The 22,198-nt window shown below is 37.1% G+C and overlaps 1 protein-coding gene across 6 annotated transcripts in view; it reads left to right on the top strand.

Moving 5' to 3' along the window:
* ARHGAP18 (Rho GTPase activating protein 18) overlaps window positions 1–22,198 on the top strand; it is a 99,562-nt gene that overhangs the window by 69,802 nt on the left and 7,562 nt on the right. For 5 of the 6 annotated variants that reach the window (XM_058836474.1, XM_058836475.1, XM_058836473.1 and 2 more), the window contains exons 5-13: window positions 73–242; window positions 2,277–2,442; window positions 5,143–5,234; window positions 7,502–7,579; window positions 10,379–10,538; window positions 13,187–13,269; window positions 14,555–14,761; window positions 15,544–15,690; window positions 21,272–21,396. In XM_058836474.1, the coding sequence (XP_058692457.1) occupies window positions 73–242; window positions 2,277–2,442; window positions 5,143–5,234; window positions 7,502–7,579; window positions 10,379–10,538; window positions 13,187–13,269; window positions 14,555–14,761; window positions 15,544–15,690; window positions 21,272–21,396 (1,228 nt within the window). The remainder of the gene's footprint in view (window positions 1–72; window positions 243–2,276; window positions 2,443–5,142; window positions 5,235–7,501; window positions 7,580–10,378; window positions 10,539–13,186; window positions 13,270–14,554; window positions 14,762–15,543; window positions 15,691–21,271; window positions 21,397–22,198) is intronic. The other variant, XM_058836478.1, reaches the window with a different exon arrangement.

The following is a 22,198-nucleotide window of genomic DNA, read 5'->3' as shown; positions in this document are numbered from 1 at the left end:
GGTGCTCAATTGTGCTGCTGTTGATTTTTAGCTTTTTTTTTTTTTTTTTTTTTTTTTTAATGGTGTTTTCAGGTCCAAAGTTCAGTCTTGGAACAGATGAGCGGAAGAGCCTGCTTGAAGACATGCCATCTTCAGACACTGACATAAATTTGGAGATATCATTTGCAGAACAGGCAGCTAATCTCAAAGACAGCTCAGCAGGCAAAATGTACAAAGGTGGAGGGGGTGACACTCTTCTCCCAGTAGGTGTTTTTTATTTATTCCTCTTTTTTTTTTTTAGGTGGAGGTACTGTTTGGTGATATTTATCTGAGACTGAGCGAATTAGATTTAGAAGAACATTGTCATATTTAGCTTTGTAGAGATAGAAGTTCTTATAGTAACTAACTTTTGGGAATAGTATGCTCAATAACATGAAAATAACCACATTTATGCTTAACAATCTGATTTATCTATCTAAGTTAAAGATACCTTTATCAGTTGTCTGATAGGTAGGTGAGGGATGAGAATGAGGATCAGAATTATCTATAGAAGTTAGAGGTCTGAAGTCAAATGGCAGGAAATTAAAGATTAATTTGAACTCAGTTTTTCTTTCCAACTCCTAATAAAAAAAGGCTTTTTCTGAATTAATCCATATAAAATCAAAAGAAAATTCTCTAAGGGATTTTGTTGTTGATCCTCAGAATCTTGGAGGATCTCTCTGCCTAACAGTTCATGAACATGCAGTTACATATAACCTGTAAACTAATGGCTGGTGTGAAATTGTCTTGTTCTTTCCTGGATTTTTATTTTTTTTTCTAACGCTGTATGCAAACATGTCTGAGTAAACACAGTTTCTGAAATAATGTTTCCCAGTTCTTCAAACACTTAATTTAGATAAGGACGTGCAGTTCTTCAAGTAGTAATTACCCCATGTACCCTAGTTTAAACATTATAAACCAGACATTAATGGATATTCAGAGATGGATTCTAAAGTGTTTGAGTCATGTTTCTCTAATGCTGCCTAAAACAAGGAGATAAAAGCTATGCTTTAAATTCTGTATATATGCATATATATATATATATGCATAATACGTTAGCTCTACTTCTGGCCAGGTTTGTGAAGGATGCTCAAAGATATGGCTATGGGATTTCTTCTTCAGTTACAAAAGGAGCTGCAAAATTATAGGAAAGGGTGTTACCTGTTTAAATCTACAGTATATTGGTTGCACCTTCATCATTGGCAGCTATATTTAAACAGACATGTTTGTGCAAGTCAATGAAAGCTCAAGGTGGGGAACTGGCTATGTATCTTATAATATTGTAATAATATATTGTAATATAATACGGTATTATTTTATAATTATGTAAATGATGTTTTGATATGTGCCCTTGTAGTCGTGTACCATAACCAGCAATTCATCTCTGCTATGGCTGGGTTTGTACAGGGTAAGAAAATAATTCATGAGTATAATATGTCTTTCCAAGTGGAAGAAAGTCTTGTCAAGCTTCCTGCTCTGAGTCATGCATACTTAGAAGCCTGATGGTGAGAGATGGAGTTAGAAAGTTCAATGAACTGGGAAGTCCCTCACCCTTTCAGCCAAATTCCTTTCTCTGATCTCTGACTGCAGCCTCTGAGTATCTAGTGCAGCAGAAAGGAGCCATGGTTAAGTATCCCCCTTCCCTAAGAAAAGAACTCCTTTATTATTGTTTATATGGCAGCCAGATATATTATTTTGTGTGCAGAAGGATTTCTATCCCAATTTTATGTGCATAGAATTGTTCATGGACAGCCATTTCCACTACTATAAACTAGAAAAGGATGCAGAAGGTGGAGGAGTGTGTGGTTGCAAGCAGGACAAGTCCAGACTCTTCTTGGAGGTGCCAAGTAAAAGGACAAGAGTTAATGGACACAAATGACTAATGGTGAAATTTCATTCTGCATAGTAAAGAAAGTCCCCATGAGAGCATTCCACACTGAAACAGGTTCCCACAGGTGTTATTGGGAATTTTGAAAATGCATTTGAGCAGCAACAACAAGCAATCCAATCAGACTGAATTTAGCCTTGCTTTGAGCAGCAATTGAATTAGATGACCTGCAGAAGCCACTGGGAACCTAAATCTTCCTATCATTTTAAGATCATATTCTTTTTAACTGATTTGTGGGATTCTCCCTTGATTTAGTCAGTAACAGCAGGCTTCATGATGAAAGATTGTACCCTGAAGGAAGCACAGCCTTTGAGCTAAGTAATTTGTCATGACTTGGATTATTCACCCTGCTGCAAATTTCTGCTTTTAGAATTTCAGACTGCCGAAGGACAAAACAGGTACCACAAAGATTGGTGACCTAGCCCCTCAGGATATGAAGAAAGTCTGTTCTTTAGCACTGATTGAATTAACTGCTCTCTATGACATACTTGGGACAGAATTCAAGCAGCAAAAAGCTGTAAAAATCAAAACCAAAGGTAAGTAGGTGTTTTGTATTCTCAACCAATTACATCCGTTCAATCCAGCAAAACAAATTCACCCGTTTCTTTATGATCTTCCAGCAGAAAATTTATAATATATAAGCACTAACATAGGACCTGAATAACATTTAATTTTATGCCTTAACTCAAGGCAAGCTTTAAACAAGTTCGCTGGCATAATGTCTCCAACTCTGTCTAAAATTAGAACTCAAGACAGTCACTGAGCAGATAATCTAAGGAGTGAAGGGTAACTATCTTAGTAACATTTTGTGCAGCAGGAATTCCTTCACAGAAGTTTGTATGTGCTGATTTATTCCCAAAGAGAATGAGCATGTGCTCTTTGTGGGTGTTCTTTTCCTGATTTCCTAAAAGTAGGTCCTACTTTCAAAATAGGACTCAATGATCTTAAAGGTCCTTTTCAGCCTTTACAATTCTGTCATTCAGGTGAGTCTACCTGGCTACTGTGCTTTTGTTGCCATGGGCGAGAGATGCTGGGAGCCTTTGTCACCTGTTTCCTATTCTGTCTGGCACAAACATTCATATGGTTCCTGTGTCATATAGGCCTTGCCCATCCAGTATTTACTTAGGCTGTAATGCAGTTATGCTGAACGGCATCATATAAAGTGGAAGATTTAAACTGTTGCAGAGGAGGCAGAGACAGCTGCAACCTGTCACTTTCCTCTGCAAGCCATCAGAGCATTTGTTTAAACACAGTGCTTTGCTAGGGAGCATAGAAAACATGGAAAACAATTTCTTGATGCTAGAGGTTTTCAATGTTTTGTTTGGTTTTCATATTTTTGTCTTCTGCTAAATGCTTTGCAAGAGCTTGAGATGTGTTACCAGTTAACCGCAAGACTACTTTGGCCGAAATTCTGTTCAACAAGGTTCAGTGAATGTGACAGTGCAATAGCTCACTTTAAATAATTGAAAGCAACAGAGAGCATAGAGAGATACACAACAAGGTACAATAGATTCTTCAGAATGTGTTCTTCATTTTCCTGTAGTAGTAAACAGTTTTTTTAATGCAAAAGGCATACACAGAAACATCAACAAGACCTTGATTGCTTGAATGCATTTTCTAGCAGAAGTACTTGTGCTGTTACTGATAAACAGAGACAAAGCACTTTCTTCTCTTTTTGGGTCTTAGTTATAACTGTTTCTTCTTACAAAATTAATTGTTAATTGAATTTCACTTCCAGCATTATTATCTGAAGGGCAGGCATTCATCAAATGTTGAATTGATTAAAAACTTTTTTAAAAGGTAAAAAAGATAGGCTAGACTCATGGCAATGTGTATGAAGTGGGCAATGACATCACCTTTTCTGCCAAGCTAATCTGCTTTTGCAATGTACTGCCTTCAGTGCCATGTTGCTGTGTCTGACCCTTACCTCTTCACACCTTAAGTGTTGTTTGGCCAATTGATCTATCCAGTGGTGGGTCTATTTGCTTTCACCTTTGTGCATGAGGATGTAAAGATGATGAAAACATCGTTCTTCTGGAGAATGCTGTGCTGTGCCCAGCGCTGCCTTTTTATTGTCCTCCTGGAGTTTGTTTTTTTTAACTATATTTCAATGGAAACTTTTATTATTGACAAGAATTTCAAGATAATAAAGCTATGGAGTATGGATATTGCCTGTATTTATGAGTCCCTTCTATTTTATAGGTAGATTTTTTTATGCTGACAGAGATACAAGAACTTTTGGTTTGGCACTGAAATTGATCTTTCTTTGATGTATATCATTTTCTCAAGGGCTGACAGTTTTTTTTAGTAATTGCATCTGTTCTGTGTTCAGTATTGGCGTGGCATCATACCAAGCAGCAGTTTTTAACTACATGTATTGTTCTATGCTGCTCCAGAAAACTTGCACATACAGCAGTTATCAGTACTTCTGACAGAGAAGCTCTGTGTCAGCAAACTTTGGGGTAGTCATTATTAGCATAGCTATCTTTAAATGGTTATTCACTTCTGTTCAACTGGGCCATAACACATAAAAGTCACATTTACATGAAGACTAAGGTTAGTTTTTCATCAGGACTAAATTAACTGTGACTGAATTCCTCTTAAAAAAGAAATTTGAATTGCCTTACCCCTATTGTAAAAGTTATTTTCTAACCAAGAATTAACTGTACTTTTGCTTTTTTTTAAAAATGAACCTTTAGTGAGCTGGCTATCCTCTGTTCGGCTGGTGCTATATAATTCAAAATTACAGGAGTTAAAAAGCTGTTATCTACAAACCCTCGTAGAGAGAAGTGTTCAGCAACTCTGGGTGATAATTGTATTTGTCTTATTTTAGTGATCAAGTTCTGGGTATTCTACTCATTCCATTTCCATCTCAAGTAGAGTAAGTTGCATTGAGTGGTTAAAATCTGCGTTGCAGGGTCATCATCACATCCATTCTGCAGACCAGAACTACACAGCTGGTTCATTTATGCAGGTCAATTTACTGTGCTGCAGAATATGTGGATGGCAATTTGAAGTCAAAACAGAAGACTCCTGACAAAGAGATGATGAATCCTTTTAGACAGGATGTTTTGTGTAATAACTTGATTGGCAAAGACATTAAAACACTTAAAAAAAAAGGTCAATAGCTCTGAACATATTGAATAGACTTACTGCTTCAGAAATGTGGGTTTATGCCACTATCACATGTACTGGAAAAGATGTGGATAATATCTCATTTTCTTTGCTTTATTCAGACTCTGGCTTGTTTGGTGTCCCACTGTCACTTTTACTGGAACAAGATCAGAAGAAGGTCCCAGGAACCAAGATCCCACTGATTTTTCAGAAGGTAAATAGGCATGAAGAAGTTAACTTTTTACATAAATGCAAAATGACCAAAACATAACATTTTGTCCTGCATTTATTTGCTTCCTGTAGCAGTTTTCGGTGTAATGCTCTAATCCATCTAAGTTATTGTAACTTTTATTTGCAACTTTACTTACTAATTCAGTAAATGTGATATTTTGCATTGTATGAGACATATTTTGAATTGAAGAAATAAACTCACAAGGCTGGGGCTTTTCCAGAAGTCTTGTTGCTGCAGTACAGAGGGGTATGCTTTGGCCTATATCATGTCAAGGTAATGGGGGTGATAATTGGAAAGAAGATGGAGACTCTGGATTTACTACCCACGCATTGCACATCTCATTTCATGAGAAGAAAAGAAGCCACTTTGTGTTGACCTGTCCTAATACCAACAAGCTCAGTTCTCTATCATCAACTTTTCAGTCTGTTTGTAGATGTGCTTGGTGCTTTTTGAGAAATAGAAATCTCAAAGCAGTTTTGCATCACAGTCTGAAAACTACTGCTGTGTCATTCATGCCAGAAATTGCTTCCCCAGGATCATAAAAACACATTTCTGGGAAAAATGCTATCTATAAACTGAGAAATCAAATTGCAAACGGTCATTGATCACTCTGCTGTCCTAGCAACATCAAAAATTCTACATAAACATTAATATCTTATAGATGTGATTTGTTTTGCAAGGTACAGGCATCATTTGGAGTATGGTTTTACTTCAAATGAGAATATGAAAATAAAAAGTTTTCCATTTCTTCTGCTTGTTCTCTTTAGCACGTGCTTTCCAAGAATGGGGGATTTATATAACGTGTAAGAGAGCAGTTTTGTTAATTCTGCTTTTTAAATTTATTTTGTTTATCACTGAAATGAAGCAAAGCAAGCTAACAGGAAGGCTGCTTAATTAAAAATAAAAATACACCTAGTTTTTATTTCACTGAGAAATTTAAATTAAAAGTAATGGCATAATTTAGTCAGGCGTTTTCCAACTGGAAAATCTGGTGGTAATACCAATTCATGTGTTGTCATCAGAAGTTTCTGCTAACAGTAATTCCAGTCTCTGGCCTGCTAATGAAGCCAAGCAAAGCAGCCCTGATAGAGATGAAGAGAGGATTTCCCACAGGCAGGAGGTTGGTTGTGGCTGGCAGCTGTGTGCCAAGGAGGAGTTGTGGCCACCAGTTGTGCCACCAGACCTTGCCTTCCCCAGAAGTGGTGATGATGGCAGCTCAAACACTGCCCACAGCACCTTTGTGCCCAGCAGATGGGAGTGTCAGGCAGTGATGTGGTGTAGGCTGGGTACAGGGTGAGTTGGATGGGGCCAGTTAGTGCTTATTTATTTGTTCTAACCATGGAAAATGCAGTAGGATGACACTTCTGGTGCTGTTTTCTAACTTCCTGGGGTTTTCTGTCCAATCCTTTTTATGGCATTTATCTGTTATATAAATGCAGTGGTAGGTAAACTCCCTTTAATTTTTGTAACTGGAAAAAGCACAGCTCTGTTGCATAATTTTTATCACTCAAGCACTGGTGCAGGAAGGCATGTAACAAAGGCACTGCCCTAGTTAAACATTGTGGGAACTATTTGTGCTAAAATTATGTCATCAGCTTTTGATGTTTACAGATTTGTTTTAAATACTCTTAAATCCATCCTTCAGTGAATATTTCTAGGCATATTATTTAGAGGAAAAAATTATTATATGGGTTTTAAGTATTTGTATGGAATTTCTGCAAATTCTGCAACCCCTGTGAAGGGTTGCAAACTTTTGAATCTGTTAGGAGAATGTCAGAATTTGCAAATCAGAGGCTTCTTTAAAGCCTAGAAGTTCTTAGTTCTCTTAAAAAGTCCTAGAGTATTCATGAGAATGTTACCTTAATTATTTGGATTTGGAGACATTTTAACAAGGGTAGTAACTGGTGTATAATTTTGAGGCCAGAGTAATTTTTGCAAAGAATTCTTCAGTCTTCAGAGGGGGCTTGAAGGAGGTAAAAAACATCATTTTTTTAAAATAAAATAAACAAACTCCTCTTTAATAGTATTCATAAAAAAGAGCAAGAACTACATTAAAGTTTTCTTCTATAACAACTGTAATCCATTTGCAAACTGTGTTTCAACCTCTGCTTGTTACAAATCTGTGTGCACAACTGCATATGCACAGAGAGAGAGAGATACAAGCATAAAGGCTTCAATATATCAGAACTGTCTGCCAGTAATTTTTATTTGGCATCTTTGTTTATGCCAGTTTGGTTTGTGTTTGACAGCTGATTGCCCAGATAGAAGAGACAACTCTGGAAACAGAGGGACTTCTTAGAATACCAGGAGTTGCGACAAGAGTAAAGGTAAAACATTGCACAGGTTATTAGTATCCCCCAAAATGTATGTGTGGTTGCTGAATTTATTTTGTCATACAAACATATTTTAGCATCCCGTTGTTATGAAAATCTTCAAAAATAGAAAGTAAAATCACTTTACAAAGAAAACTAAATTATACTAGCCAGGGAAATGATGCTTTCACTTAGTGTAGTTTTGGGGAAAGATTGGAGTCCAAGTTCGAAGGAGAGTCAAAGCTATGTTTCAAGTTCAGTTGTGCCAAAGTCTCATTAATTCTTGGCATGAGCTTTCTAGCCTTTTGCTTTTTCCCTGAACCAGTTCAATCATCTGAACAGTTCATACACGGTCTTTCTACCCCAGGAGGAAGCTTTTCTCTGTCATTGTGAGCCTTTTTTAATAGCTAGACTTAACCTGTGTTACAGGGTAAGGCAGGCAGCATGCACTGAAGAACCTCTCACATTTATTTTTATGAACAGCAATGTAACTGCTCGGCTCGCCGAGCGCAATCTTGTTAGGCGCGTCTGTGCACACCAACACTTTGCAGAGTGAGTGCCAATTACATGCAGACTCTTCCCCAGTATTTGCCTTAATGCAGGGAGCTAAATACAGTGTGATTCATGCCAAGACTCAATGTGTTAAAAAGACGGTCTGAACTGGCCTTAAACTCTAAACGGAAAGAACCATTTAAGTGGATTCAGCTGTCCAAAGACGTCTGCCAGCCTCTGTTGTATAGGACTTGGTCCAGCTGCTGGTTCATTAGAAACAACTAAAAGAAGGGAATATTATGAAAATTGGGTTTGTTTATTTACCAGTAACTAAGATACTAATTTTTTTTTTTTTTTCAGTTTTCATCCATTCTTTATTCTCTGTTTCACATCAGTTCTGCAAACAGGAGTAATTTCTTAGTGATTTTCTTTATTTGTTTGTTCTTTTATTTTATTAGCTTAATACAATTTCCCAGACAGTGGATCACTCACTATTTGGCTTTCATTTATTTTTAACCTCTCTATTTGCAGAAACTACTTCTTTAAATTAAGCAATAAAATTGTTAGTGAATATGTTAAGTTCTTTTACTTACTCCAATAGAAAATGTTTTAAAAACGAAGGAATTTATCACACTAAAGGATTGAAGTTTTCCCTTAATTTTCTTAAACAAACAAACAAAAAAAAATTCCTCATTATATAGTTTTATAGAAAGACACAGAAAAATACTTTGCTATTATTTCTATAGGTTTTAGGGTTATTGTTAAAAATGCATTGGATATAGCCCATGGTCAAATACAGTTACTTTAAAATGTAGGCATTGGAGCACTAGGACACATAGTTGAAATTTCTGCCTTTGCCTCTCATAATTGTATCTATAATACAATTATGTACATAATAGATACATAATAATTGTATCTATATGTTTAATACTGCGTTTACTGCAGTGATTTGGTCTGAATGTGGATGGAGAAGGTGATGAGTCTGGAGGAGAATTTTCATCTCTGTTTCTGAAGCTTGCTGTTTTTGATGATCAGGAAATCATACCCACTTGACTTTAGACATCTGAATTATGACTGTTGCACCTTTGAATGTCCAATAAATACAGTCAGTGGACAAAGAAGATCTCCTTGGAGGACAGCTGAGAATATCCCACTTTTATAATCAAACTGAGTGTCCACATTTTCTTTGTAAATAGATCTATTTTCCATTTGGACAAAGTTAAATTTAATGAGAAGGATATCTTAAATATGTATCTAGTATCTGTTCAATGTGCCCTTCTTGTCCAGATAAATAATGATGGCCATATTTTTCCACAGAAAATATTTTACAAAACAAGCCAGTGTCTTTGTTCTCCTTTTCTGTCCAGAATAACTGAAGAAGGAAATAGAAGAAGGAAGGGACCTGTGAGAGGTGCCTCAGGGCCACTGGCCCTGTGCTGAATTTGCTTCTCACTCTGCCAGACTAGGAAATAAATGAAGTGGGTGTGAGATCAGGGCTGATACTTCACAATAGACTAAGAAGGACTTGGTCTTTGCAGTGTGTTTCAATTTGTGCATCTGTGAAAGCCCAGTAGTAGCACTGCCATGGCACCAGGGCAGGGATATGGTAATGTCTGCTGCCAACAGTATCCCATCCTTTCCCAGCCCCAGAGTTATGACCTTCCACTGAGACTTTTAGAGCTCTTTATTTTACTCTGCTGCATAACCTCGTGATGTGTGGGGCAGTCCACTTCCACATGAAGTTTGACACCCTGTGCTAGGCAAAGCTGTATCCACCCAGCAATGTGGAATTCCCTGTAGAAGGCAAGATGTTCAGCTATTCAGTTACACAAATCATTCCCCGTGTTTTAAAAAGAGAACCAGCCTCACCTTAGTGTGTATTTTGATAAGAAGTTGTGTGTCAACACACATAATTGCCTCAATTTTTAATGAAAATGGCCATGGATGCATTACAGCAACACCCTTGGGTAGCAGTTTCAGAATTGCTCTGTATATCAGACAAGTCTTAATATTTGTGTGGAGGGGAAGTCATGACCCTTATGTGCTTGAGTATGATATCTGTTTCTTGTATATTTATTCCATATGGCCCTGACTCAGGCCGATGAGATTTGACTGCTGCCTATTAATGTGCGTTTACTTGCAGTACTTCTGATCCCACATTTACCTGCTTTGTAGAAAAAGACCAGCAGCAATTGGAGTTAAGTGATATTTCAGATATCCTTCCCCCCCTTTCAAAGTGTGGAAAGTGTTGCTGTGTGTATAACACGTGACTTCCAGCAACCAAATAAAAAACTGGTGCTCTCTGTATCCGTTGCATTTCAGGGTCTTTGCCAAGAACTGGAAGCAAAATTTTATGAAGGGACTTTCAACTGGGAAAACGTAAAGCAACATGATGCAGCAAGTCTTTTAAAACTCTTCATCCGCGAACTGCCTCAGCCGCTCCTCACTGTAGAATATCTCAAAGCTTTCCAAGATGTGCAGAGTGAGTAGTGTCCTTTCTGTCTCTGCTGGAAGAATTGATATCCATGCAGAGAAGTGCCCCTTTGCTGAGAAACAAATTGAATAACAACAATATGAGTTCTCCTGAGAAAAGATAGGCATAATTTTGCTAATGTGCGAATAATGTCTTTCATGTAACAGCTATTTTAATAGCTTACACATACAATGAAAGCACATTTTCACTTACTAATGTTTCTGATAGTAGTCAGGAGGTACACAAGGATTACACAGAAAATGTATATGACAGTATCAGTTTATAAATAGTATTTGCCTCAAAGGAAAACCAGAACAAAGATAAGTAGTTCTTTGGGAAGTAAAACAAATGATAATTTATACTGTTTAGGGTCTTTTATCCATTTATAAGAGGAGACATTAGAGCAGAATAGTCAGAACTGCACTGATCATCCATGGTCCCTTGAGATCAGCAAGTTCTCGTGCAAATGTCCTCTTTGCCAACTGGTCACCAAGACAGCAAACATACCAGCTGTGACGGGAAGAGAGTGGTTTGGTGATAATGAATCCAGAGTGAGAACCCACATACATTAACTCCCCAGTCAGCACGGGGCTGCAAGTTCTATTTCCCTTTTCTGAGGGCAGAGCAATGACTCATTTTTAATAGGGGCTTTCATAGAATAACAGAATATTTTGGGTTGGAAGGAATCCACAAGGATTATCAAGTCTAGCTTTTTGAATGGTCCATATGGGGATCAAACCATCAGCCTCGGCATTATTAGCACTATGTTTCAACCAACTGAGCTAAACTCAGGGTCAGAGAATTCACATAGAAAGGCAGACTGACAAATATTCTCAAAAAGGGCGAGCTGTGTCAAGTCTCCCAGGTCTGAGCTGCCTTTCAGTGCTGTCAGGTTGGTTGGAGTAGGGAGCTGGAGCTTTGGCCTGCTACACAGTGTTGTTGGTTTTGCAATACTGAGTGTCGAGTTAAAACTGGCCAGAATGCTTGAGATGGTGCTGGCAGCAAAGAGCTCCAAAAGGTTGTTCCATTTACTGGATAGTGATTGTAGCCAGGAGGGTTTCTGCTTGTGCTCCTGAGCTGTCTGAAGGCTTATGTGGTTTTACTTACCCAGAAATACTCAGGTGACAGGATCCAAACCACTTTCTATATTGAACCAAAGGATTTGCTTCAAAACAGACTTAGCACTGCATAGACTCCTATTGTTTAAATTGTTTGTCTTATTGGTTACATGCAATAAGATTAGATGGTAGAGAAAAAGGACTATCTTTGTGACAGCAATCAGTGTTTTTTGTGATATTGTGACTAAGTAGTGTGGTTAGAATTAAATATTTAAAGAATATAATTTGAACAATTTAATTTCCTAATCTATGTAATGTAAGGAACTAAAATTCAGTTGTTACTTAGGTGAGCAGAAAAAACCTCTTCATTTAAGTAATGAATTTTAATTGTTTTGCAATTGTATTTTTGCTTACTTTCCTAGGAAAAATTGATTCTCATTGCTTTTTGAGCATTGTGACATAGGGTGTTTTGAAACTGAATTTAAGCCTTATTTTTAATGTGTGTCTTTCTAAAGCAGGTAGATACATTGCTGTCACTACTTGATTTTTTAAATGCCTATACAATTTGCCACTCATTTATTTGGATCATTAATTTTTAGTATGGTAAAAAGTAGTCAGCAGGATGGGTTTTTTAAAATTTTATCAATATACTTTTATTTTTGTTTGGTGGTGTCTCATAAGTTGATTTGGATGAAATGTATTTGAAATAGCAATTCAGTTGGAATCCCAGCCGGATGCATGAGAACAGCCCTGTTGAATTTTGAAAGAGTGTGATAAAACTATCTTGTGCAGGTACCTCCTTTTTCACTTGTTTTATATAGGGCTTGATTCATTAGGAATCTCCTGAGAAGACTAGCCAGAGCATGTCCTTTAAAGCATGACAGGAGGAAGTTTATCACAAGTGACAAATGTAAGAGAGTTGGGGCTTTCTGCACTGCCAGACCATAGGAGCTCTTCTAGGTGATGGAGGAGCATTCATTGTGCTGCTTGGGTGAATGATGCACCACTGAGCAATTGGTAAAAGGCAGAAGCAACTTTACTTTTCTTTAATTACAGCTTGCCTCATTTGGTGCAGCACTCTCTGCTGTGGATGTGTGTTAAGCTTCTCTGCTTCTGGTTTTATCCCCGCTGGTTTGCCATTGTAGCGGTGTTGGTTATGTCACTGGAGACCTGCCTTACTCAGTTACACGTGGTATTCATTCTGTGGGGGTGACTCGGGAGATCGCGCAACTGTGAAGGCAACCGGAGAAACTGTGAAAGCAGTGTTGAGTATACCCTTTGATGTGTTGGGGCAGAGGCTCAGAAAGGGAAGAACCATCAGCTATTCCTTCTCGTAGCTTTGCAAAATAAAGAAGGAATCACAAGGCATCTAGAAAACATTGCCAAAAGACGGCTGAGTCACACACTAACTGAATCCTAAGAGAACATTTGGAAATGAGTATCAGAAAACCAGGATCTGCCAGTCCTTTGTCATACTACGATAATTAGTCATGTGTATGCATTCAGCATTTTGCAAGAAGTTTCAGCTTAGAAACCATGCTTTTTGAGGAGTATAAATAATAATTTCAAAATACTGAGGTCTGTGTGCTTTATTGGCAGATCTCCCAACGAGGAAACAGCAACTGCAAGCTTTGAATCTTTTGGTTATCCTTCTACCTGAAGCAAACAGAGACACCCTGAAGGTTAGAATTTTTAATACTATTTTTCTGCATAAATATTTTGTCTGTTTCTGTGAATCCACTGTAATGAATGCTGTTGTCTTTTTAACATTCTTCTTTTTTTTCAGTTCAAAGTTAATGCTGAAACTAGTGATTCTTTTTATTCCCCCATATTTCACATAACTTTGGGAGGAAAAAAACCAAACAACTTAGGGCCCTAATTCCTCCCAAATGACTTTTAAGAATGTGTCTTGACATTTTTCCAGGATTGCAATAGTAATCTCCCAGTGAGCAACCTTTTCTCTTAGAAGTTTTTGCTCCCTTTTTTTTTTTTTAATCAGTCATTATTTCCAGTGCAAAAAATAAACAGTGTTAGAATACAATAAATGTGAGTTTCCTTTTACGAAGTGGGTTTAGCTCTTCGTTTTTATTCCTCACTTTTCTCTGTGCTGTTTTTTGTACTCTCAATAAACCAGAAATCTACAGAAACAAGAAATCTACCAGAAACCAGAAATCTTCCTGTTACTATTTGTAACATTGTACATGGATTCTTCCAATTTGTGCTTGTCCTTTTGTAGCAAAGCTATGAATGTTTTTTCAGAATATGCTTCCTGTTAAAGCTGTTACAATCAAGAATGAATGCAGGAATTGTGTAGGATGCAGAACATCATCTATTACAGGCAAAAAGTGCTAGTAGGTCTTATTGTTCAAAGACTTTCTTTTTGAGTTTGTTTATTGTGTGGAGGCAGTCTAGAAGGCTCCTGAGTCGAGCTACAAATACCTGGAACCGAATTAATTGAAAATTGCCAGTTTCTGACTGGCTGTCTGTCATTCACAATGCAGTGCTTTACTTGTGAATTGCTTACCTTAAAGAATTAGCCACTCCATGTTTCCATAACCATGACAGCCTGCACTATTGTGTTCACTTTCAGTTTAACAAATGCCAACAGTAATGTCTTCACAAGCATCTGTGGGATGCTGCTTATGCACCTACATAACAAAGGTTTTGAAACAAATCTTACTGTGCAGGGCCTCAAAGTCACATGAATGCTTTTGAAAATGTTACTCACAAAACCAAGAATTTTTTTTACTTCATTACTTGAAGGAAACAAAACTTGCATTACCGTTCTGTGAATAAATATAATCACACTTCTATTAGTGATTGCTTTTAATGTGGTTTTATTAGGAATTAAGAGCTTTTTCAAAAAAATATGCAACATCATGTTTCACTCATATGTTCATTTTCAGCTCCTCACATGCTTCACTTTTCACATGCAGAATTTAGCTGAAAGTTCTGCTCTTATTTCAGGTACTGCTTGAATTCCTCCAAAGGGTAATTGATCACCGAGACAAAAATAAGATGACGTTAAAGAATGTTGCGATGGTGATGGCCCCAAACCTTTTCACGTTTCATGGGTTTGGCTCAAAGACTATTGAACCAAGCGAGTTTGCTATGGCAGCCGGGACAGCAAATGTCATGCGCTTTATGATTCAGTACCAAAAACTTCTCTGGACAGTAAGTGTGTTTTTGAGGGGGTGGGGATGGGGGGCAGAGAATGATAAATTTCACAACAGGGTATCTAAATAGAGAAGTCATGTGAAATTACGTCCATGATTGAAAAAAGGATCAAACCGATCCAGCTGGGTTCTTGCTCATAGGTAACTCTTGAGGGAGCAAAACAAAAATATTACCTCTGATGTTAAGCTCTGGTGGTCAGAGTTTTAATATTGTACGTACTACAAGTGAACTCAAAAATAAGTCCTTGGGGGACGTATGTATTTGGTCTATCAATATACGTTTCTGTGGGGAATTCTTTTTGGCTCAGAGATATTAGCAGGAAACAGTGTTTGAACTCATTGCCCTTTTGGGCCAAACTTAATATTATATGAAACATGTTTTGATAAAGCATGAAGTTGTCTCATGGTCTAAGCAAAGGTCTAGCTCAGACAAACTGAACAAGTTGGAGGTGTGTTGTCCATCAGCAACTTGAAACAATTTTGACCTTTGATGCATGTGAGAAAAAGTAATTATCACCATTTTACACAGTAAATGTCTAATAAATGTTTTTGGCTGACGAAAGTAAATGCACTGTATGATTTCACCTCTCTTCCCCTGAGAAGTCACAGAGTGGAATATTTTATCACAAATGGAATGGTTTTAAAATGGTTTTACATTATTTGAATCTTTAGTTATTACTGGAAAGAAACACTATTTTTGATAATTTGATAATCTGGCCATTTACAAAGTTTTGGTAAGAAAATTATGTATTTATTCATGCTTACCCTGTATTTATCTAGATTCCAAAGTTTATTGTTAATCAAGTGAGAAAACAAAACACTGAAAGCCAGAAGAAGGAGAAAAAGGACAAAGCTATGAAGAAACTTCTGAAAAAGATGGCATATGACCGGGAAAAGCATGAGAAACAGGAGAAGACTTCTAATGATGTAAGGAAACGTACATCTGGAACTCTTTATTAATAGGATCATAATTTTTAGTGAAAAAGTGGATATAGCAGAGGGGTTTTATACATTTTTTTAATTGAGAATTTATTTCAGTAGATAGCAAGTTGGTGTAGCTTTGACAGTTTGTGACATGACACATTTAGAGGATTGTACTGGCTTTTTGTTTGTTTTCACATATTTTTCAGAATATTTCTGAACTGAAAAATGATATCCCACATGTTATTTCAGTTTGGGCACCTGAAATAAATAGACATTAGGTCTGTATCTGTAGAGAGAGCAAGTGTTGTGACAAGACTCAGTATTACTGAGCCCGCATTTAGATGTGTTGTTTCCCAGTGGAAATCACAGCAGACCATGTGTTTTCCTAAAAACTAAATATCTAGATTTCCCTACTCGATATTTAAAAGTGTTTGGAAACAAATCTGGCATTTAATTCTTTTTCCATCTACAGCAGTTCCAAAACTACTGAACCCTTTATCCCAGTCTTTACCTAGAGCATGGACAACCTGCCCATCCCAAGAAACCCCAAAGGATGAAACAAAGGTGAAAAACTGATGAACTGCTTCTTACACAGCTATTGTCCAAGTGGCTACTGCCAGCTTACCCCAATGCATATAACCCACAGTTCAATATCTCTCCTTTAGGTAATTGGCTTCTGCCATACCCATCAGTGATGTCAAGGCATAAATTTCAGCATAACAGTCTTCACAAATACAAAAATCCTGGGAATTATAGTGTTAATTTTTCCTGTAGTTCAGAAAGATTTTAGCTGAACTGTTCCCGCTGACATCAAAAATTTAAAAATACATCTTGTGCATGTTGGAATTGTTGGTAATTTTTAGAATTATGATTTTTTGGAAACTTTTTAACCTATACAATATAGTATTGTAAATGCTTAATTATAAAGCATTTGAAGTACATTATTCCAAAGTTAGCTTAAATACACGAACAGGCAATTCCAAATACAAGTATTCTGATACCATAATGAAAACATACCAGATTTGGGTGGTGTGAGAATCTCATATTTGGGTGGTATGAAAGTCCCCCCTTGTGGGCTGGAGTCGCAGTAAATATTCTGGTGAGGTAGAGTCATCTTGTGGTTGCTGGTAGAAATGCAGTGCTCTGAGCAGTCTGGTTTTCTTACCAAGTGTGTGTATGTCAGACTGTTACCAAAAAAAGGGTTGTCATGTTCTTATAAATGCATTTTGAAAGCTTTTAAGCCAAAGAAAATAGAATGTGGTAAATGAATATACTATATATCCAGAATCTGCTGGAGACTTAAATTTCAGCGTTCCTACCTCATTTTGAATGCAGTATTTGACACACATCTTAATGTCCAAAATTAATTAATTCCCTGGCATCACTTTGCCTTACTTTTGCATCTGTCTGTATAAAGGACTCTTTACACAGAATGACTTACATATAATTTTAAAAGAAAGCTAATTAAATACTGGAATTTGATTTTCTTGGTCTAATAAGAAAATAATTCTTTGGATTCAATTCACTGGAGTTGATGTGATGATACTTAATGCTGCCATCCTGTGTCCAACACTGAAATAACAGCAAATACACTGAAAAAAATAAATGCTGTTTCAAGTTCAGATATTAGATTTTTTTTATAATTCAGTGCAAAGTGTCTTTTTAATCCACTGGGGGGTTAGGGGTGAGGTCTTTTAGAGTAAATTATGCTTTTCTAATCCACTGGGGAGATAGAACTGAAGCCTTGTGTAATATTCTTACTCAAGTGTAAAGTTACTATTCAATCATTTTCTTCAAGCCCTAGAATTCTGTGGAGATTTTCATCAAAATTAAATGGTACAATTTTTTACAAATCCTTCATGCTTCCTGCAAGCATTCAGTAATTTTGTGTGCTTGAGAACATAATACTCTTAAAATCATATTCACAAATTGATAAGGCTTCATTGTGAATGACAATTTTACACATTTTTCAAGTAAAAAAATGTCTCATTCTTTAAGGAAAATTTATTTGTTTGGGTTTTCCTTCTCCCCAGTTTTCAATTTATACTGCTTTAATTTAAAAACGTGGTGACTTTTCCTGTGCAGTTCTTGAACTCTATGTCACTTCCAGGTGGTAAGTGAGGCACCCAGACTTGTGGTGAATTTCCCACTTTAGCAAAACCTGTTTGAAACTTTCAATACCCAATTACCTTGTGTGCTGCTGAATAAAAGCTGAGGGAAAGTTTCTATTTTCTAACACTTGCTGTAGCACCCTACATGATTGAGCATAGATGGACAGAACCTGAGTCACTTCCATATTCTCCAGAAATAACTCAGTATCTTCAGTCTTAATAGCAGCTCTTTTGGATAAAATTTCATCTTAGCTCTGATGAGGCCTCTCTGTCAATCACACTTCCCCTTTTGAGACAGGTTAAAAAACATTTACTGCAAACTGCAGGTGAGATCTCTCTACAGTGTTGAGAGTGGTTACTATTAGAGGGCTTGTGAGGATTAATTGCTAACGTTATGCATACCTATGGCACCAAGTCAGTGTTGGGGATTAAGTCTTTATGTTGGTGTTGGGCTGAATAATGCTGCAGACAGGCAAAGAAAGATGCCCTCAGGACTGGAAATTTACCTACTGCCTTTAGCCACATTCATACCCTCTGTCATTGTATTCCTGTGTATAGTGCAGTTGTTCCAAAAAAGGGAGCTATCATGTGAGCAGCACACACAACACACTGGGCTGAGCTACTGCAGGTTATAAAAACCATTGTATCCCACGACCCTTCTGTTTGTATGATCTGTTTGAATTTACACAGAGTAACTGTTCTGACTCCTGCTGAATGTCACTCACTGCAGTGCCAGATTATTTACTAAAAAAAATTGTTACCTGCTAAATAATTTCTCTCCGTATAGTTTTCTAGTTTTTGGTCCCAAACTAAGTGCAATATTTTGCAGCCCAAAGAGAACAACTGGTTTGTATTTCTTTCAGCCTTTGCCTTCAAAAAGCTTTCTTGCTTCCATGTAGCAAGAACCTTTCAAAAATCAATTTTGTTCTTCATGAGGTTCATGCCCCATAACTGCTTGGTCTAATTTGCATCTTTAATAAGTATGTGTAATATTCCTTCATTAGTGAAAATATTGCATAGTCACATTTCTCTCTGCACCTAGAGTGAAAAATATTTAAGTGGGTCATGAAAAGTGGATTAGAAAAAACTGGCAGAGACCCACCCCAGATCCTATAGCCAGGCAGCTGCTCTTCTTTGTGATATATGGATTCCAAGTCCCCCTGAAAAGGAAGGGTTTGAAGATTAGTACCTCACAGGTGACTGCTGTGCCTGCTACAGACTAAATGTTGTAGGCCAATGGATTTTCCATCAAGTAAGGACATACCGTCTCCAGTATTTTTAATAATGCAAGTACCTAATTCAGCCAGGGGTTGCAGTGTTTTAAATCTGACCTGAAAGGGCCTGTGAGGCAGGGGAGGAAACTTGCAAACTGAGTAGCATAGGTGACCCACTCTTCAGTGTGTTGTCAATCCTCTCATAGGTTCATTGCTTGATATGTTGTGATACAGAGCCCCTCACTTGAGTATTTTGAACTGTGCTGTGCAGAGAATAGGTCCTTCTGTCATACAGCTCTTAGAGGTTTTAGGCCACATTTTCTTTCCCACCAACTTGCACAGTGTATGGGCTAGGGGATGCTCAGGTTCTGTTCTCTCTGTAATTTGGCAGCATGAACATATTGTGCAGCTGAGCATGATTTCTCCTGGAAATGTAGGTGGTGAAAGTGGCAAAATGCATTAATTAGCTGAGCTAATAATGATTCTCTCTGAATAAACAAAGTAATTATTCTGTTTGATCTGTGACCATAATGTTAGAGCTCTGTGGACGTTTCTTGTTCTTTCTCTCATATATTCAAAGCAGACTGCTTTTTAAATAATTTATTATATGCCTGCTGTGTAGCAAAAAAAAGTTATCCAGCTGAAAGTTGGAGTAACTCCACTAAAATCAACTGAGACAAAATGATAAAGAACTGTATACAAAAATGAAAGCTAGTTTAAATTTACCAGTTTGAATTTGATGGAAGACCAGTTAGGGACATCTATAAATAATAATTTCATTCATAAAAATTTAATTTCTTTTTGCCAGGATCCCAAAAGTTTGGAAAGAGGCAAAAACATTTAGGAATTTACTACCTAGCAGATGGCTACAGACACTGTTTCCATAGGTGGAGGCCTTAAAGAACAGATTTGACAGATTTAGAGATAAATCTAGGGGAAATCTCATAGAGATCTCTTGCAATCTTATGAATCTTTGATTCCACAATGACTACAAAGCAAATTCTCAATAGGATGATTTACTGCTTTAGACAGAAACAGTTATGAGGTATAGTAATTTTAAATAAATAAATAGTAAGACAGGATGCAAAATGATTGTTTGGTTAAAATTCCTTATCATAACTCATCATTTGAATAGTAATGAGCCTACAGCTTTCTCAGGAAGCTGTTCTTCTGATTCTGCTCATGTTTGTGCTGCTCACGTTTGTTCTATACTCGTTTAACTCTGATGGTTTCAGAGAAGCTATTCTAGATTTACAGGTGCCCGGATTTATTCATTGATTATGGAAGAAGAAATGTTCAGCCTTGCAGTTGGGTAAATTGAGAGGTGTGGGATGGGAAAGGAGAGAATGAACTGTCAAAATCAACCTTGAGTACAGAGACTCTTACTTTCTTTTCCTATCAAAATGAGTATATTTAGGTAAGTGATAATGTAATAGGGATAGAAAAATTTAAAGGAACAGAGATTAGGACCTTATTCACAAATAAATTATGCCTTTTGTAACTTCAAATGTCATGTACCTGCAAGTTGAACAAAGAAGCTCTCCTTTGTCCTCCTTCTCTAGCTATATGCTAGATATATAGCTAATATGATTAATATTCATCATCAAGGACTTGTGAGTTGAAATAAAATGCAAGTCTGTTTTATAGTCAGACTATTATATAGGGCAGGTTGGCTAGCTGAATATATTGTGGATAATAAGAAATAGAGAGAAAAATCTGCAGTAGCAAATACGTTTTTTTAAAAAATGACATTTACAAAAAGGAAAGAAGCATCCTTTAAAGTAGACTGATCCATGAGTACTTTGGGGTTTGTTTTGTTTATTTTTTTTGGCAGGAAGTTCAGATTAAATAAAACTGGACAGGTTTCTTCCAGAAGTTTTAGCAGAGGGTCGGTGCAGGGGCATTGCCTGGTTTTCATGCCTGCAGCAAGAATTTTCCGTATCAGTGTCACATGCCTCTTATCATGCCAAAGTGTGTTCTTAATGTAGCATAATTGTTATTGTTACTCTTAACATCTTTGAAAAATAATTAAATACTACTGCTCCTTTGTTCTGAAGTTCTCCCCTTTGTTAAAAAGAGCTTGGAAGGTCAGATGTAATTTACTGAACTGCTGCGTAGTTACCGTATGTTTGTAGTGAAGTCTGGGAGATAGTGAAGTGCAGAGCACTGTACTTCCTTACTTATTCCATACTGTATTTTGAGAAGCTCATCAAAGCCAGCTGCTAGCAGCTTTGTTCCAACACTCTTATTGCTTTGCAGACTGATGTTCCTCAGGGAGTGATACGGGTGCAAGCGCCTCATCTTTCCAAAGTTTCCATGGCAATACAGCTGACAGAAGAACTGAAAGCTGGTGATATAGTAGCCAGGTTTCTCAGCCAGAAAAGGTATAAACATGTCTTTGTTTTGTTATCATGTCGGGAAAAGTGTCTCTTCATTTATTACATCAAGAAAAAAGTTGTAAAATACTCAAAGTCTAGGTCAGTTCATGAACTTTTTGGCTGAATTTAGCCATCAAAATACACACTTGAGGAATTAGTCCTTTTAAATGTTGTTAAAGCTCAGGAAGCCTTCCGGAATACATGAGTGCTATTAGTATAAAATTAATTGCTATTTAATCTGATGGGTCAGGAATAGTTTTGTAATTTTCTGGGACAAGTCAGAAGGGAACTCCAAGAAACAGAGGAGTGAGGAAAGAAGAAAGAAAATTATTTTTTAAATAATACATTTATATATAACAGCATAATAGGTATTGGAGTATAATGATGTGCAAATGCCATGCACATAAAATTATTTAAAACAAAAGCTACATTTTAGTCATTCAGATCCATTTAGAAAGGGAGAAATTTTAATCTATCTTTTGAAAAAAAAAATTAACACACATGTTCATCATATCTAACTATTCAGCTAAAGCAATAGTATGGTACACTAGTTGAGATTAAGAAGCTGCTTTTTCCTAAATGCGGTTTTTAGAGTTTTACACCATTGTAAGAGAGTTATTTTCTAGCTGGGTGTTGCAGCCTGCAACCTCAGGATCTTGTCCAGGGAAGCAGCAGGGTTCTGGGGACCAGCATGAAACACCAACGAGACGGGCTCCCGTTCATGAAACCATTTATTCAGCATGAGAACAAACTCAGGTCCAGAACAGAGAGCCCCGAACAGAGGCACAGCAGGGGTTTTTGAGGGACA

Source organism: Poecile atricapillus, chromosome 3 (genome assembly GCF_030490865.1).
Source record: "Poecile atricapillus isolate bPoeAtr1 chromosome 3, bPoeAtr1.hap1, whole genome shotgun sequence".
Classification (NCBI taxonomy): domain Eukaryota; kingdom Metazoa; phylum Chordata; class Aves; order Passeriformes; family Paridae; genus Poecile; species Poecile atricapillus.
The sequence above is the reverse complement of the archived record's forward strand: the minus strand, read 5'-3'. Positions and strand labels throughout refer to the sequence as shown.